The sequence below is a fragment of the Coregonus clupeaformis genome, chromosome 1 (genome assembly GCF_020615455.1).
Source record: "Coregonus clupeaformis isolate EN_2021a chromosome 1, ASM2061545v1, whole genome shotgun sequence".
Classification (NCBI taxonomy): domain Eukaryota; kingdom Metazoa; phylum Chordata; class Actinopteri; order Salmoniformes; family Salmonidae; genus Coregonus; species Coregonus clupeaformis.
Window position 1 is genome coordinate 68,776,538 of NC_059192.1, and position 16,448 is coordinate 68,792,985.

General features: G+C 44.0%; 1 protein-coding gene across 1 annotated transcript in view; it reads left to right on the forward strand.

The window, feature by feature from the left end:
* Window positions 1-2,485: 2,485 nt before the first annotated feature.
* The window catches only part of LOC121554626 (pro-neuregulin-3, membrane-bound isoform-like), a 402,909-nt gene continuing 388,946 nt past the window's right edge, over window positions 2,486-16,448 (forward strand). Inside the window, exon 1 of the mRNA XM_041868619.2 lies at window positions 2,486-4,626. Coding sequence (XP_041724553.2) covers window positions 3,909-4,626 — 718 coding nt within the window. The 5' untranslated portion in view covers window positions 2,486-3,908. The remainder of the gene's footprint in view (window positions 4,627-16,448) is intronic.

Here is a 16,448-nt window from a genome sequence, read left to right on the forward strand (position 1 = left end):
TTTTATGCTCGCTTCGAGGCAAGTAACACTGAAGCATGCATGAGAGCACCAGCTGGTCCGTACGACTGTGTGATCACGCAAGTGTCTTCACTGACATTTTCAAGCTCTCCCTGACCGAGTCTGTAATACCTACATGTTTCAAGCAGACCACCATAGTCCCTGTGCCCAAGAAAGTGAAGGTAACCTGCCTAAATGACTATCGCCCTTCACGTCGGTAGCCATGAAGTGCTTTGAAAGGCTGGTCATGGCTCACATCAATGCCATCATCCCGGAAACCGTAGACCCACTCCAATTCACATACTGCCCCAAAAGATCTACAGATGATGCAATCTCAATTGCACTCCACACTGCCCTTTCCCACCTGGACAAAAGGAACACGTATGTGAGAATGCTGTTCATTGACTACAGCTTAGGGGTCAACATTATAGTGCCCTCAAAACTCATCACTAAGCTAAGGACTCTGGGACTAACACCTCCCTCTGCAATTGTATCCTGGACTTCCTGACGGGCCGCCACCAGATGTTAAGGGTAGGCAACAACACATCTGCCACGCTGATCCTCAACATGGGGGCCCCTCAGGGATGTGTGCTTAGTCCCCTCCTGTACTCCCTGTTCACCCACGACTGTGGCCACGCACGACTCCAACACCATCATTACGTTTTCCGACTACACAACGGTGGTAGGCCTAATCACCGACAACGATGAAACAGCCTATAGGGAGGAGGTCAGAGACCTGGCAGTGTGGTGCTAGGATAACAACCCCTCCCTCAACGTGAGCAAGATAAAGGAGCTGATCGGGGAGTACAGGAAAAGGAGGGCCGAGCACGCCCCCATTCACATCGACGGGACTGTAGTGTGGACTACAGGGGGAAAAAAAGAGGACTAAGCACGCCCCCATTCTCATGGGTTGAGAGCTTCAAGTTCCTTGGCGTCCACATCACCAACATACTATCATGGTCCAAACACACCAAGACAGTCGTGAAGAGGGCACGACAAAGCCTATTCCCCCTCAGGAGACTGAAAGGATTTGGCATGGGTCCTCAGATCTTCAAAAAGTTATACAGCTGCACAATCGAGAGCATCCTGACTGGTTGCATCACTGACTGGTATGGCAACTACTTGGCATCCGACCGTAAGGTGCTACAGAGGGTAGTGCGTATGGCCCAGTACTTCACTGGGGCCAAGCTTCCTGCCATCCAGGACCTATATACTAGGCTGTGTCAGAGGAAGGCCCAAAAAATGGTCTAAGACTCCAGTCACCCAAGTCATAGACTGTTCTCTCTGCTACCGTACGGCAAGCGGTACCGGAGCACCAAATCTTGGTCCAAAAGGCTCCTTAACAGCTTCTACCCCTACTTACATTTACATATTACCTCAATTACCTCGACTAACTTATACCCCCGCACATTGACTCGGTACCCCCTCTATATAGCCTTGTTATTTTTATTTTATTGTGTTACTTGTTTTACTTTAGTTTATGACAAGTATTTTCTTGCCTACTTAAAAAAAAACTCTGCATTGTTGGTTAAGGGCTTGTAAGTAAGCATTTCACTGTAAGGTCTACACCTATTGTATTCGGCGCTTGTGACAAATAACATTTTCTTTTATTTTGATTTGAGAGGTCTGTCTGTGATAAAGAGATGCTCAGCATATTTAACACAACAGTCAACCAAACAAGTCCTGCAGGCTCTAGTTTGATCTAATCTTGACTATTGCCCAGTGATATGGTTAAGTGCTGCAAAGAAGAACCTAGAAAAGCTGCAGCTGGCCCAGAACAGAGCAGCACGTCTGGCCCTTCAATGTACACACAGCTGTCAACAGTATGCATGTAAGTGTCTCTTGTCTCAAAGTAGAGGAGAGACTGACCTCATGATTGAGCCATGTTCACATGGAACTCCCTTCCATCTCAAATGACTCAAGTAAACAGTCAAATTAGCTTTAAAAAACAAATAAAACAACACGTCACAGCACAACGCCGCTCCCCTGTCTGACCTAAATAACTCATAGACATATGTATATGTACTGAAGTATGTATGTGTGTAACTCATAGATGCTGCTGCATTTAAATATAATATATGAAAATGTAATATATTAATGTATTTGGATGTAGGCCTAGAGTAATGGGTCTCTCTGTTTCTCTGTGCTGTGTCAGTAGGACCTTTTTTGGTTCAATTGTTCTTATTTCATATTTGTGTAGTTCAGTCCTTGAGCTGTTCTTGTCTATTGTTATGTATTATGTCATGTTTCATGTGTTGTGTGGATCCCAGGAAGAGTAGCTGCTGCTTCAACAACAGCTAATGGGGATCCTAATAAAATACGAAAAATACTAAAGATAAGGTTGAAGGAGGGCTTTAACCCACCCATAAATTATGAGCCCAATGTCTGGTTTGTTTCTCTCCCGCACTGCTGGTGTTTGTTCGGGGGGATGTAGCGCCTCCCTACCTCTCCCTCTCTCTCTCCTCCTCCCCTTCTTCCGTGCCTCTCTCTCTCTGTTCCCTGGAGTGTGTCTGTGGCCACTCTTCTCTCCTCCACACGGAGTATTGTGCTGCTGCTGATGCTGCAGAGCTTACTCCCAGGATCTCTGCCTCATTTTGCTTTCTCTCTCTCCCTCTCTCTCATTTAACGGTGATAGGGAAGGCAGTGTGGTCTCTGCCTCTGTCTCGCTTTCACACGCAAAAGCTTACAAGGGCGCACAGAGAAGGGATGGGGCAGTTGTTGTTTGTCAGTCTGGAGTCCTGCTGAGAGTGAAAGGGAGGAAAGCGCCAGTCGGGAGCCGCGCAGCCTACATATCTCTCTCTCTCCCAGTCTGCAGCCTTCAAGAACAGCAACCGCATCAGTTTTTCAGAGCAGCACTCTCCCCCGTCCCCTCCTCCTCCTCTTTCTTGCTCTCTCTCTTTCCCTTTCCGTCGCCAATGTGGGAATGTAGCGGACTGAGGTAGCAAGCAAGCAGCCAAGGCTTTCAGATTTTTCTACCACAATGACAGGCGGTGGACAGACAGCTGGAGAAAGACGGACAGTCCGGGAGATCTGAGGGGAAAGGAATTGGATGGGGATCAGTTGGATTTACCCCCTCCCCCTCTTCCGCCTCATCCCGACAGATCCTCTCCCTCACTCTCTCTCCAGTTCCACTGGCTCTCTTCATGCAGGATTACCGTTCGCCACTACAGCTGAAACACCGCTGCACAGGGCTGCCTGGGTGAACAGCAAGGGGTAGGCTGACCAAAAGCAGGGAAGACGACTGTAGAGGAAGCCCCTTGACTGGAGCCTATATAAAACGAGTGCAACCCCTCCAGAACCCCAGAGGAAAAGGAATCGAGGGCTGTGGATTAGAGTGCCATTGAGAAGCAGTGAGTTGGAGCCGCAGAGGAGGGGTGCTACCCTGCCTGGTTTGTTTCTCATTGAAACACACACAGGATTTACAGCTACGGTCTTAAGCTCGCCACACCGTGGATCGATGCCCTTCTGCCTGCCTTTTTTCTTCAGCTTTTTTCCTCATATGGGAGTGAAGTACCTTGGGATTTACCGTTGTTTCGTTACCACCTAACTACAGCGAGGCTCGCCCCCTCGGTTCAGCACCCTCACCTGTCCGTGTCCAACCTGTGTGTGTGTGTGTGTGTGTGTGTGTGTCTGTTTGTTTGTTTCTGTATTTGTGTGTACTTAGCTAGCTCTGCGCCAGAGGGAGTGTATATTTGCTTACGTGTGCATCCTCGTGAGCTGCTTGGCTTCTAATTACTTGTACGTGTCTGTGGGTGCTCTCTTGTGTCCGTGTGGGTATAAATTTAGGCATTTTGTGTGGGTGCATTGGTAAAATTTAAAAATAAATTAAGATGTAAGATGCCGTCTGTCATTCGTGCCCTTTTGTCATTGGGCCACCGGTTTGACCCCTGACCTTTGACGGCATCGGCAAGATGAGTGAGCACTCGGGAGCGAGCACTCTGGAGGCCATGACCCTGGAGGAACCCGGGGACGAACAGGCCTCCCCTCGGGCACCGGGGCCTCTTCGCTGTGGGCCCTGTGCTGTGTGGCCCCGCCAGCAGACCTGGCTGTGTGTGGTGCCCTTGGTGATGGGCTTCGTGGGCCTGGGCCTCAGTCTCATGCTGCTCAAATGGATTGTAGTGGGCTCCGTTCAAGACTATCTGCCCACGGACCTGGTGGACGCCAAGAGCATAGGGCAGGATCCCATCTTTCTCTCCGAACCCAGCGCCCTGCCCAAGCGACCAGACACTATGACCACGACTTCCACCACCAACCCTCCAGCCCCGAGAACTCGATTTGGGCAGCCCTCCAACCACTCGGCCCCGCACCTCCACAACCGGATCGGCAGTGGCACCCATGTGACGGGCACCACCACCACTACCCATACCACTCGACTCGTCCCGCCCGGGGGTAAAGAGGTGACCCCGCGCAGCACCACAGTACGGCGGAATGGCAACACGGGTAACGGTCGTAAGGATAAGAACCCACCGAACTCACGACCTAGTCCAACTTCCACGACTACCAAACCCACAACCAAGGCGCTATCGCCCACTTCTCCGCCATCTCCCCCAGCCAAGCCCACCGGGCGCTGGAACCCTGGACGCTCTGTGAAAGGTCCAGCCACACGCCCACACCACCGCTTCAGAACATGTAAGTCTGTTTTTCTTAAAGGGAGGGTGTGTTTGTGTCTGTGTGTGCAAATGGAACAGTGTTTCACAAGAGCTCTAGCGTTTGTTCTATCCGGCGAATGGCATTGGAGTGCTGGTGGAGCTGGTGCCCAATTACCATACACTAATGTATTGCTGCTGGATATGAAAAAACCCACAAAAGGCTACTTTGTATAAACCATAGTCTAAATATGTACTCTATAAAGATTATCTACTCTAACGTCATGAAAGGAGGCACTCATGTAACGTAATGGCATTCACACTGTGGTATTCATTAGCCAGTCCCTCCAGGATTTCGTGGGGACGTTGTGATATTTGCGGGCAAAAATGCTTTATTTTGCTGCAGAAATTCCGACATTTTGCATGGCAATATGCAATGATTTTGTCCAATTAGTTTGTTGACGTATGGCTTGATTGAAACATATTATGCAATAAATGTGCAGAGCTCTCTTTTTGCACTGCGGTGATGGGTCCGTTTTATAATAATAATAATATGCCATTTAGCAGACGCTTTTATCCAAAGCGACTTACAGTCATGTGTGCATACATTTGTACATATGGGTGGTCCCGGGGATCGAACCCACTACCCTGGCGTTACAAGCACCATGCTCTACCAATTGAGCTACAGAGGACCATAGTATGCGATAATATGTCAGCGATTTTACTGTTTTATGCAGAAATAGTGTGGTGATTGGTCAAATTTGCAAGCCCTCGCATAATATGCGGGGAATTGTTGATTTAGCAACCAAAAAAATGCAATCTCAGAATCGCGGAATCCTGGAGGGACTGAATAGAAATCTGGAAGCACTTGATTTCCTTCCCCTCATCTTTATCTTTGGCTTGTGCATTAACGTGATAAGAATCTCTGCTCCTGCAGGCTCCACGCACTTGATATTAGTGTCATAAAAAAATGGTTGCTGCTATCTCTGTGAATTGGCTCTATGATGGGTCCTGTTTCTCAGCTGAACGCGGGGGACACGAAAGCTTCTTAGGCAAGCGCTGTGACTGTGGACAACATATCCATGTTTTGGAAAACAAATATGGAGGAGGGAGAGCGGAGGAGACCGGGAAGCTCTCACCTCCTGCCTGTGTGTATCAGATGGCGAGGCAAAGATCCCATTTAGATAAGTGATGATATGAGCACTGCTGCAAGTAAAGCAGAGAGACTGAGAGCTGAAGCTCCGCTAGCCTAACCCTAGGGCAATATTTTCATCTTGACTGGCTTAGGTTGAATATAAAACTCCATTAATGTATGTTTAAATCGGGAGATGCTTTGCATGGCTGATGTCAGTTATGCAAGATATCGCGAATGAGGGGGCTGTCTGCATATAGACTACAGATTCTATGACATGGGTGGAGACTTCACAGAGAATAATATTTAGGCCTCCTCATCAAGTCTCTTTCCCATGGGGTTTCAGGTGAGACCTGAGGTTTGGAGTTAATATGTAATGGAACGCCATAAAAACATTATTTTCCAGTTAAACAGTTTCAGGTTGAGGAGGTGTTACATAACCAGATTACATCTAGCTAAATATGTATTTATCAGGTTGTTAAATAGACGTGTTTAAAAAAGTAATCTTACGACCATTATACAACCTTACCATGACGAGGTGAGAACACGTCAAGCTGATGTCACTGATGTCATTGTGGCTGGTAGCCTAGCGGTTAAGCGCGTTGGGCCAATAACCGAAAGGACAGCATACAGGAAGGTATAAGAGCGTCTGCTAAATGACGTAAATGTAAATGTAGTGTATAATATTTGTACATTGCTATATTAGCAGAACACTGCTTCTACAGTATTATGTGAAGTATGGAACCGTCACACTTGAAAGTTATCAAAACACTTTGTTTAGAATATCTACATAAGTTCAGCAATTGCATTCTTCTCATATTACTCTGTAGGCTACTGACAATGTAAAGCTTCCTCCTGGAGGAAGCTATGAATTGGTCAGTAGCCTACAGAGTGGTATGAGATGAGTGCCATCCTCCTGCATGACACATCTGCCTGTAGTTACTGCTGGACTCATGGGTTGAGGCAAACTCTGTCATGTCCAGAATGAAGTGTCATGCACTCCACCACTCATGCCACCTGACTGCAGCTGTCCATAACCTGTAATACATTACATAGATTAGATAGAAGAGACTTCACCCACTGGATATTTGAAGACAGAACATCACCCGAGAGCTGTGCATGTCAGTATGTGGTTAGACAGCCAAATCCTTAGATTTGACATTCTAGTTGACATTCTAGTTCTGGTTAGACAGCTGAAGTTGTACTCTATACACACCTTTTTTTTTTTTGCTAGGTAAGTGTAGGCATACTGTCTTTATAAGCCATTGATATGATATTTACAGCATAACATTTTTGTCTTTGTTACACGATTATACTTTGTTACACGATTATACTTATATAATTTTTTTGTTGATAAGCAGAGCGATGTTTGTGCAATGTCCACCACATGTAGCCTACACCATATTAGTAGTTCTGGAATTTGTCCCCCGGGAAAGATCTTACAGTGGGCATAAGGAGAGATGAGACGAGACAAAACTTGCCAGTTATAGAATATTGTGTTGTAGGACAGCTGAGCTGACTGAAGACCAGGCATTCAACTCGCAGTTGATACCGTTTCCATGTTAAGATGTCTTTAGATGACATGATGAAATGTTGAAACTAAGTTGCAAGCTACTTTCGTAGCGATTGTCTTGTAAAACACATTCCAGACACAGTGGGTGGACCGCCGGCCATCTTTGTGGTAGTACCAAATTGCAGTAGTCTGAAGGGATATGTCCATTCTATGCATTCTATTTCTATGATTGAAATTACATCCACCCTGTATTAAAGAGTATGCTTTGTCTCAAATGATGGCGGGCACAACACAAACACCTCAGATGGTATAAATAGGATATAAGCTACAACATACAGTATGTGAAAAATCAGAGTTTAGGCGTTTTATTATTATTTACATTAAAGGTAAAAAAAAAAATGAAAATGTGTATTAAAAACATTTTTCTATAAATTATAAAAAAAGTTTGACAACCCTGTTTGTAAGCTTTTAAATTATATCAAACTCAACCATTTATCTTTTCCAGTGATGAAGACATGGATGTCTCATGGCAGGCTGGGGTATGCAAAATGGGTCAACTTTGAGCACCACAATCTCCTAAATGTTTTGGCATTCAGGTCCAAAAAATCACTTCCTGACCACGTCTACCATGGAAAATATGTATGGAAAGTTTCGTTCAAATCAAAAGGGGTGCAGTCAAAAAGTTATTGAAATCAAATGGAACGACCAAATATCAAATAATCAAAATATATTGTGATTGTCTTCAAACTATTACACTTCTCTATATTTTTTTACATTGGATTTACACATTAAATATACAAAGTGAGGAACAATACTGCAATTGTTTTTGTGTTTGTATAGAATGTATTTATGTTCAGGGCCAATGCAAATTCCTCAGCGGTTTCTATGACTGTAAGTAAATATATTGTTATATTTCTAGTACAAGGGTCTAGACCTCAGGGCTATGTGTTAATGCCAGAAATATTAGTTTAAATACATGTAAAATATATACACTACCGTTCAAAAGTTTGGGGTCACTTAGAAATGTCCTTGTTTTCGAAAGAAAATCAATTTTTTTGTCCATTAAAATAACATCAAATTGATCTGAAATACAGTGTCAACATTGTTAATGTTGTAAATGGCTATTGCAACTGGAAACGGCTGATTTTTTAAATTTTTTATCTACATAGGCGTACCGAGGCCCATTATCAGCAACCATCAGTCCTGTGTTCCAATGGCACGTTGTGTTTGCTAATCCAAGTTTATCATTTTAAAAGGCTAATTGATCATTAGAAAACCCTTTTGCAATTATGTTAGCACAGCTGAAAACTGTTGTGCTGATTTAAAGAAGCAATAAAACGGGCCTTCTTGAGACTAGTTGAGTATGTGGAGCATCAGCAATTGTAGGTTTGATTACAGGCTCAAAATGGCCAGAAACAAATAACTTTCTTCTGAAACTCATCAGTCTATTCTTGTTCTGAGAAATGAAGGCTATTCCATGCGAGAAATTACCAAGAAACTGAAGATCTAGTACAACGCTGTGTACTACTCCCTTCACAGAACAGCGCAAACTGGCTCTAACCAGAATAGAAAGAGGAGTGAGAGGCCCCGGTGCACAACTGAGCAAGAGGACAAATACATTAGTGTCTAGTTTGAGAAACAGGTGCCTCACAGGTCCTCAACTGGCAGCTTTATTAAACAGTACCCGCAAAACAGAAAGGGGACAAATATTTTATCATGGCACTGTATCTCAATTTTTTCATTTGTTACTGTTTCGGTTTGGACGATTTTGACTTATTTTGGACTTTAAAGAAACACCATAGCTAGCATATGTCTGGCTATCTTTCATTTGGACAGATGTACTTCCCCAGAAACATATATATTTTAGTCCCAAAACCATACTTTTTCTTGATATATTAGATGTTTGGTAGTGACACGTCTTAAAAATACATGAAGATTTACCAATTTGCTCACTCATTTTCTCCAAAATGTTTACACACAGACTACTCACCATGTGGCCATGCTGGTGAGGGGTGCAATCCCATCATCTGGTGATATTTGTAGTGTTATTTGTAGTGATACTTTTATTGTGTGTGCTTCAGTAGTGATATCAAAATATGTTCTATTGAAATAATAGTGTTAAAATAAATACAAAATATTAGCTTTATTTTCAAACATGTTTAGGAGTCAGGGTTTGTGACAGCCACCTACCTCTCAATAATAGGTGTATAAACTGACTTTGTAAATTATGTTTGTTATTGCCTTTGAATTAGAACATATCATGATGCAAATAAATGTTCCTTTTTTTGGAGACTTAACTGTAGTAAACAATGACTTTGTACAATATGTTTTTTATTGCCTTGGATTGAATTAGAACATATCATGATGTAAACACATGTCCTAAGTTTGTAGACAACTGTTTTCTTGAAATAGTTGTTTTGGGGTGGGTCTGCAATTTTCACCACTTCTGTAGAATCACCCATATAGGGAATACGGTGCCATTTCGGAATCATTCACTGAAACCTCACATGGCTCCTCTCTTCATTTGTTCCTTTCCTCTTTTCCTCTCCTTCTTGGTGATGGTCACTCATTCTCTCCATATCATTGTGTTCTATCTCGATCTACTTTCTGTCGCACTTTCTCCTTCACTTTCTCTCTACCTCTGAATCCTTTTCAATCAAGTTCTCTTTAATCATATAAATACTGCATTATGCATGCAAGCACACAAATCTACACACACATTTACACACGCACCATCAAGGCTTTTTGTACAGAGCATCATTGCCCCTATTTGTGACTCACCACCTGGATTTGTTCTTATGTAGCTAAATTTGAAATTGTGTTTTTTACATTGGATAAAAGTAGAGACTCAGAGCTACAAAATGGTATATCACACATTGCATTTGTGGAACAATGGGAAAGTAATTCTGCTTTGAAAGTTGTAAACTCACTTTTGATAAAATGGCATTTGAATGTTTTGGTGTCTAGTGAAGAGCTCCTTTGTCTACACCCATTCAGCATCGTTCACACCCTCTTAAGCTTTAGCCCCACCCATCTCATTTCGCTCTCAGAGCGTTCAGAGCGCACACTTGATGCTCTGGCCAATGATTTGTTTAAATAACGTGTAAGATTATATATGTCACGTAACGTTAGCTAACGAGCCAGCCAGCTAACGTTAGCTAGTTAAACAACAATGAACATGGTTCAATGTAAGCAAGCTAACATTAGGCTCTAACTAGCAAAGCAAACGGCTCTGGGATACGAATAATAACATCATACACGTAACGTTAGCTAGGGATTCAGCCAGTTAACGTTTGCTAGTTAGCTAACAGTACACTTTAGTTTGAAATGAAACCACTTTCTGTCAAAATTAGAAACGTGTAAGATCTGAAAATGTAGCTAGCTAGACTATCTAACCCGTACATCATCATGCATGATGGACGCGTCTCCCTGTCACGGATGCCATGCCACGGTTGCCCTTAGTTTGAAGATGTAATTCGGAGATAGGTGTTTTCTCCATCTCTTTAGGTATCATACACTAATTCCACTGATTTCAAAACTCGATCCTCCAGAAAGTGGAGAGCAACACTTATGCAGCTCCACTACACATTTGTTTTTAAAACAGCGTTCGACAGGATTACCAACACAGACTGACAGAAGACTTCTACATGGCAGACCAATCCGAACGAACACAATAAAATAACGAGGCTATATACAGGGGGTATCGGTACCGAGTCAATGTGCGGGCGTACAGGTTAGTCAAGGAAATGTGTATATGTAGGTAGGGGTGAAGTGACTATGTGAGTAGCAGCAGTGTAAAAAGCAGGGGCCACCCGGACTGTAAATAGTCTGGGTGGACATTTGATTAATGGTTCAGCAGTCTTATGGCTTGGGGGTAGAAGCTGTTAAGGATCCTTTTGGACCTAGACTGGCACTCTGGTACTGCTTGCCGTGCGGTAGCAGAGAGAACAGTCTATGACTTGGGTGACTGGAGTCTTTGACAATTTTTTGGGCCTTCCTCTGACACCGCCTAGTATATAGGTCCTGGATGGCAGGAAGCTTGGCCCCAGTGATGTACTGGGCCGTATGCACTACCCTCTGTAGCACCTTACGGTCGGAGGCCGAGCAGTTGCCATACCAGGCGGTGATGCAACCGGTCAGGATGCTCTCGATGGTGCAGCTGTATAACTTTTTGAGGTTCTGGGGACCCATGCGAAATCTTTTCAGTCTCCTGAGGGGGAAAAGGCGTTGTCATGCCCTCTTCACGACTGTCTTGGTGTGTTTAAACCATGATAGTTTGTTGGTATGTGGACACCAAGGAACTTGAAACTCTCAACCCGCTCCACTACAGTCCCGTCGATGTGAAAGGGGTGTGTTCGGCCCTCCTTTTCCTGTAGTCCATGAAAAGCTCCTTTGTCTGGCTCATGTTGAGGAGAGATTGTTGGCCTGGCACCACACTGCCAGGTCTATGACCTCCTCCCTATTGGCTGTCTCAACGTTGTCAGTGATCAGGCCTACCACTGTTGTGTCGTCAGCAAACTTAATAATTGTGTTGGAGTCGTGCTTGGCCACGCAGTCATGGGTGAACAGGGAGTACAGGAGGGGACTAAGCACGCACCCCTGAGGGGCCCCCGTGTTGAGGATCAGCGTGGCAGATGTGTTGTTGCCTACAATTATCACCTGGGGGCGGCCTGTCAATGATAGCATTACCAATCAAGGCACTATACAGCACTGTGATCTACACTGATTGTACAAAATATTAAGAACACATGCTCTTTCCATGACTTCGACTGACCAGGTGAATCCAGCTGAAAGCTATGATCCCTTATTGATGTCACTTGTTAAATCCACCTCAAGCAGTGTATATGAAGGGAAGGAGACTTTTTAGGCTTTGAGACAAATAGGATATATATTGTGTAGGTGTGCCATTCAGAGGGTGAATGGGCAAGACAAAATATTTAAGTGCCTTTGAATGGGGTATGGTATTAGGTGCTAGGAGCACCGGTTTGTGTCAACAACTGCAAAGCTGCTGGGTTTTTCAAACTCAACAGTTTCCCCTGTGTATCAAGAATGATCCAACACCCAAAGGACATCCAGACAACTTGACACAACAGTGAGAAGCATTGGAGTCAAAAGGGGACAATCACGCTCTCCCAGAAGCTTGGCTGGTGCGTAAAACCCGTGAATTCAGACAAACAAAACATGCAATGGGTCCGCACTCAAAAAGATGTCGCATAAAGCATACTTCATTTTTCGATTTGTTTATTCTTTTCACTGCATCAGGGATAGTGTGCACAGACGTTTCTGCTTTGCAGCCTTCTTCAGTGTGGAGAAGGCTGCAAAGCCGAAACGTCTGTGTACGATATCCCTGAAGCATTGGAGTCAACATGGGCCAGCATCCCTGTGGAATGCTTTCGACACCTTGTAGAGTCCATGCCCCAATGAATTGAGGCTGTTCTGAGGGCAAAGGGGGTGGAAGGGCTGCAACTCAATATTAGGAAGGTGTTCTTAATGTTTTTTACACTCAGTGTATATTATTATTTCAGAGCAGGAGAGGGAGCTATGAGAAAGAGGGGTGGGGGTGGGGGGAGGGAGATACTGAGAGAGAGGGGAGAGGGATATATAAGACAGGAGATGGAGATACTAATAGAGAGGGGGAGATACCGAAAGACAGAAAATAGGGATTATTAACATTTACATTTAAGTCAGAAAGGTGACAGAAAGGGAGCGAGGGAGATAGATACATAGCGAGGGACAGTAGATGCTTCATTACTATTTGCTGTACAATCCTCAAGCCACCATTTTACACTTCCCCGTACAATTTTCACTTTTGTCCGGTTTGTTCTCAAGATATCATATATATTTCATGAAACCAGAGTGCCTTTTTTTGACACTAGAAAAGCAGAGAGCTTCATGTGGACAAAAAATGTTCCCCCATCCTTGACTTTTCCTAAATAAGTATATATAACACACTGTCGTTGTTAGAATCTTAATATCACGAACAGAATAGTATGTGTTATAAGCTGTTTTAAGAGGATGTCATTTTTTCCCCCCTGCAACCTCATTCACTGCCAGTTATTCACTGGCAGTCAGCCTGCACAGCTGATGATGGCCCGTCGAAACTACACCTAAACTACAGTTAACTGCCAAAATAAAGGAAACAAACACCAACAAAAAGTGTCTTAATATGGCATTGGGCCACCACGAGCCACCAGAACAGCTTAATGTGGTCCTCTGTAGCTCAATTGGTAGAGCATGGCACTTGTAACGCCAGGGTAGTGGGTTCGATCCCCGGGACCACCCATACGTAAAAATGTATGCGCACATGACTGTAAGTCGCTTTGGATAAAAGCGTCTGCTAAATGGCTTATTATTATTATTATTATATTATTATTTATTGTGCCTTGGCATAGATTCTACAAGGGTTTGGAACTCTATCGGAGCGATGCGACACCATTCTTCCATGAGAAATTCCATCATTTGGTGTTTTGTTGATCGTAGTGGAAGACGCTGTCTCAGGCGCCACTCCAAAATCTCCCATAAGTGTTCAATTGGGTTTTGATCTGGTGACTGAGACACACACACACTTTAAACTCCCTATGCTCCTTTGAGACCCCTTTTTCAACATCACTGAGATCTATTCTTCTAGCCATGGCTGCCAAAATAATGGGCAACTGAGTATTTTTATACATTACCCTAAGCAGGTGAAAGATCTTTTAAATCAATAAAAATAATTTTACAAGGAGCTGTTACAACTGCAGGAAAATAGCATCAAAAGCTTTGTCCAAATACTGGTAGATTCAACCAACAAAATAATGGACGATCTGACCACAGAGGTTCAAGACCTGAAAAAAAAAAATCCCAGTGAGACCTTGATAAGTTGCAGCAACATAACAACTAACTGTGAGTCCACAGTGCGACGTGTTTTACCTTTTTCTTCGCAACATTTGTATCAGAGACTATAGACAAAGCTTGTGCGCTTGTGTCTTGATTGAGTGGGCCCTGGATAGGGTCTCGAGTGAGAGCGAGAGTAAATGGATTGTTAACGTCCTTCCTAAGGGTGTTAACTCTGGCGGACCTGTTGTCCGGCAATTCCACGTCTGGTCATGGTGACTTGTCTTTTTCCTGTTTATCAAATTCTTTCCGGTTCTTTATTTCTCTTAGCAGAGCTTTTAGCGAGTATTGGCGTATGAACCCTTTTTCACCCTTGTTACCCTTGTGCAATGACACTTTGGTTGGATTGGGTGCAGGAACGTAGCGATCTGGTCGATTGTAGTCATTTCGTTGGCAACATACTTTAGTTATTTCAACCGTGGTGGGTATTGGTTTCGTGGTAGAAACAGTTGTTGTACGTCATCTCTTGACGCTTCAATACCTGATAATGCACCCTCTAACTGGAGTGAGTGCTCTTGTTCAAACTCCAAAATTGAGATGTCACAGCTCTTAGAGCTGTGCACTTTTGATGCCTCAAAAGCTGTGCTCGCAAGCTCTCTGAGTTCTGAGATTGGCAGACCAACATGGGCTGTAGGACCCAAGTAGGTAATGAAGGTGGGATACATCTTCGACAGAAACATTTGTTTGAATGGTAATAGCTCTTCCATTCCTGTTTCAGTGAGTAGGCCAAAGTAAGCTGAATGAAGCCTTTGATAGTAAGCTTGTGGGTGTTCATTCCGAGCTTGTTTGAGAGTGTTAGCCAGCGAGCTGTTGTGTTTACGAGCCGCAGAACCACTGAATTCTATTTTCAAAGCTGTGGCAAGTTTAGCGTAGTCGATTTGCACGTGTTGCTGTTGGAGACGATTGGACCTTGTTGTGTCTATTCGACGTTCGCTTCAACAAGTAAAGCCTGTCAGCACCCGTAGCATTTGGGTAGCCATTCAAGGCGCCCTCTATGTCTGCAAGGAATGTCTCAGTGTCGTTTGGCTTACCTGGAACAGGGTCAAAGGTGCAGATGTTTTTGACGAGTTTGTCAAGGCGTTCCGTGCCAAGTGCGCGGGGAGGGTTGGCTTTATCCTGTGGGGAATTGTGGGCCGAAAGGCCAAGAGGAGAAGCGAAGCTTTGGCTTTGTTTGCGAGGAGGCGCCATATTACCCTGTGCCGAATGGCCAAGAGGGGAAGACTGAGGGACATCTGCGAGAGGCAAAGTCTGAAACCTTCTGTCGTCTTCACTCCTTTGTGTACCGAGCTCTGGTTGCGAGCTTGGTTGCTTGACTGTGTAGTCATGCTGTAGAGCGTGACTGTTCTGTAATTCCTCCAGATTGTACCTATGGGTGGTATTCTGCTGCATGGCAGAGTCCACTTGGGTGCTTAGAGTACTTATTTCAGACACGTGAGTGCACACTTGCTCCGTTCGGCCTCATACTTATCTGACATGGTTTGCAGGTAGAAGTCTTGAGTACGGAGTGAGAGATTCTGTGATGAGATTTCCTCTGCTTGCTTAGAAATCAATATTTCCATCTTCATCATCTGAGTTCTCATATCATTCATCTGGTCAGCGACTTCAATGAGTTTAGCTGATTTGTCATCCAACTTTGGTCATGGTCTTCATTAACTGATCGTCTTTGGTGTGCAGCATTTGGACTAGAACATTATTACTTTGAGTAACGTTCATCAAAACTGCATACATGTTATCAAGTTGCGCGCTCCTGTTTGTAGATAACTCATCAGATTTATCTAGTTTGGTGTGGACTTTGTATTTAGTTTTTGCTAAATTGAGTTGTTCTTGTAGAAGACGATTTTGTTGAAGAGTTTGTGCTCGTTCATCGTCATAGGTTTTTGCAATTACTTTTAATTGCTCTGTTTTCAAATGCAGTTCCACAGCTAGCATTATTTTTCCCTTTTCTGCTTTTGTCATTACTTTCCCGGTTCTCTCCACCTTTCCCTTCATGTCTACCGTTTCTTGCTCGTGCTTTAGCTGTGCACTGCGGTATTGGACCGATGCCAATCTCAGATGACAAGACATCAGGGCTAAACTGGAGAGAACCTTTACAAGGCCTGCGCCCGATGGTTGATTTTGGAGAGCGTTTGCCGCAATTTCTGCTGTTTGTCCGCTAATGGCACAGTTAGGGTTGGTATCGCTGCTGAGGTCAGCGATCAATTATTTTATGGGTGAGAGTTCACTAATTAGCGGGGTAGTGGGGACTACCCCCTCTGATAGCTTGCACATTATTATTATTATTAATTTATTTTTATTTGTTGGGGTTTTGAGTTGTTGGAAGCTGCAAAAACGATTTTAATCTATTTAT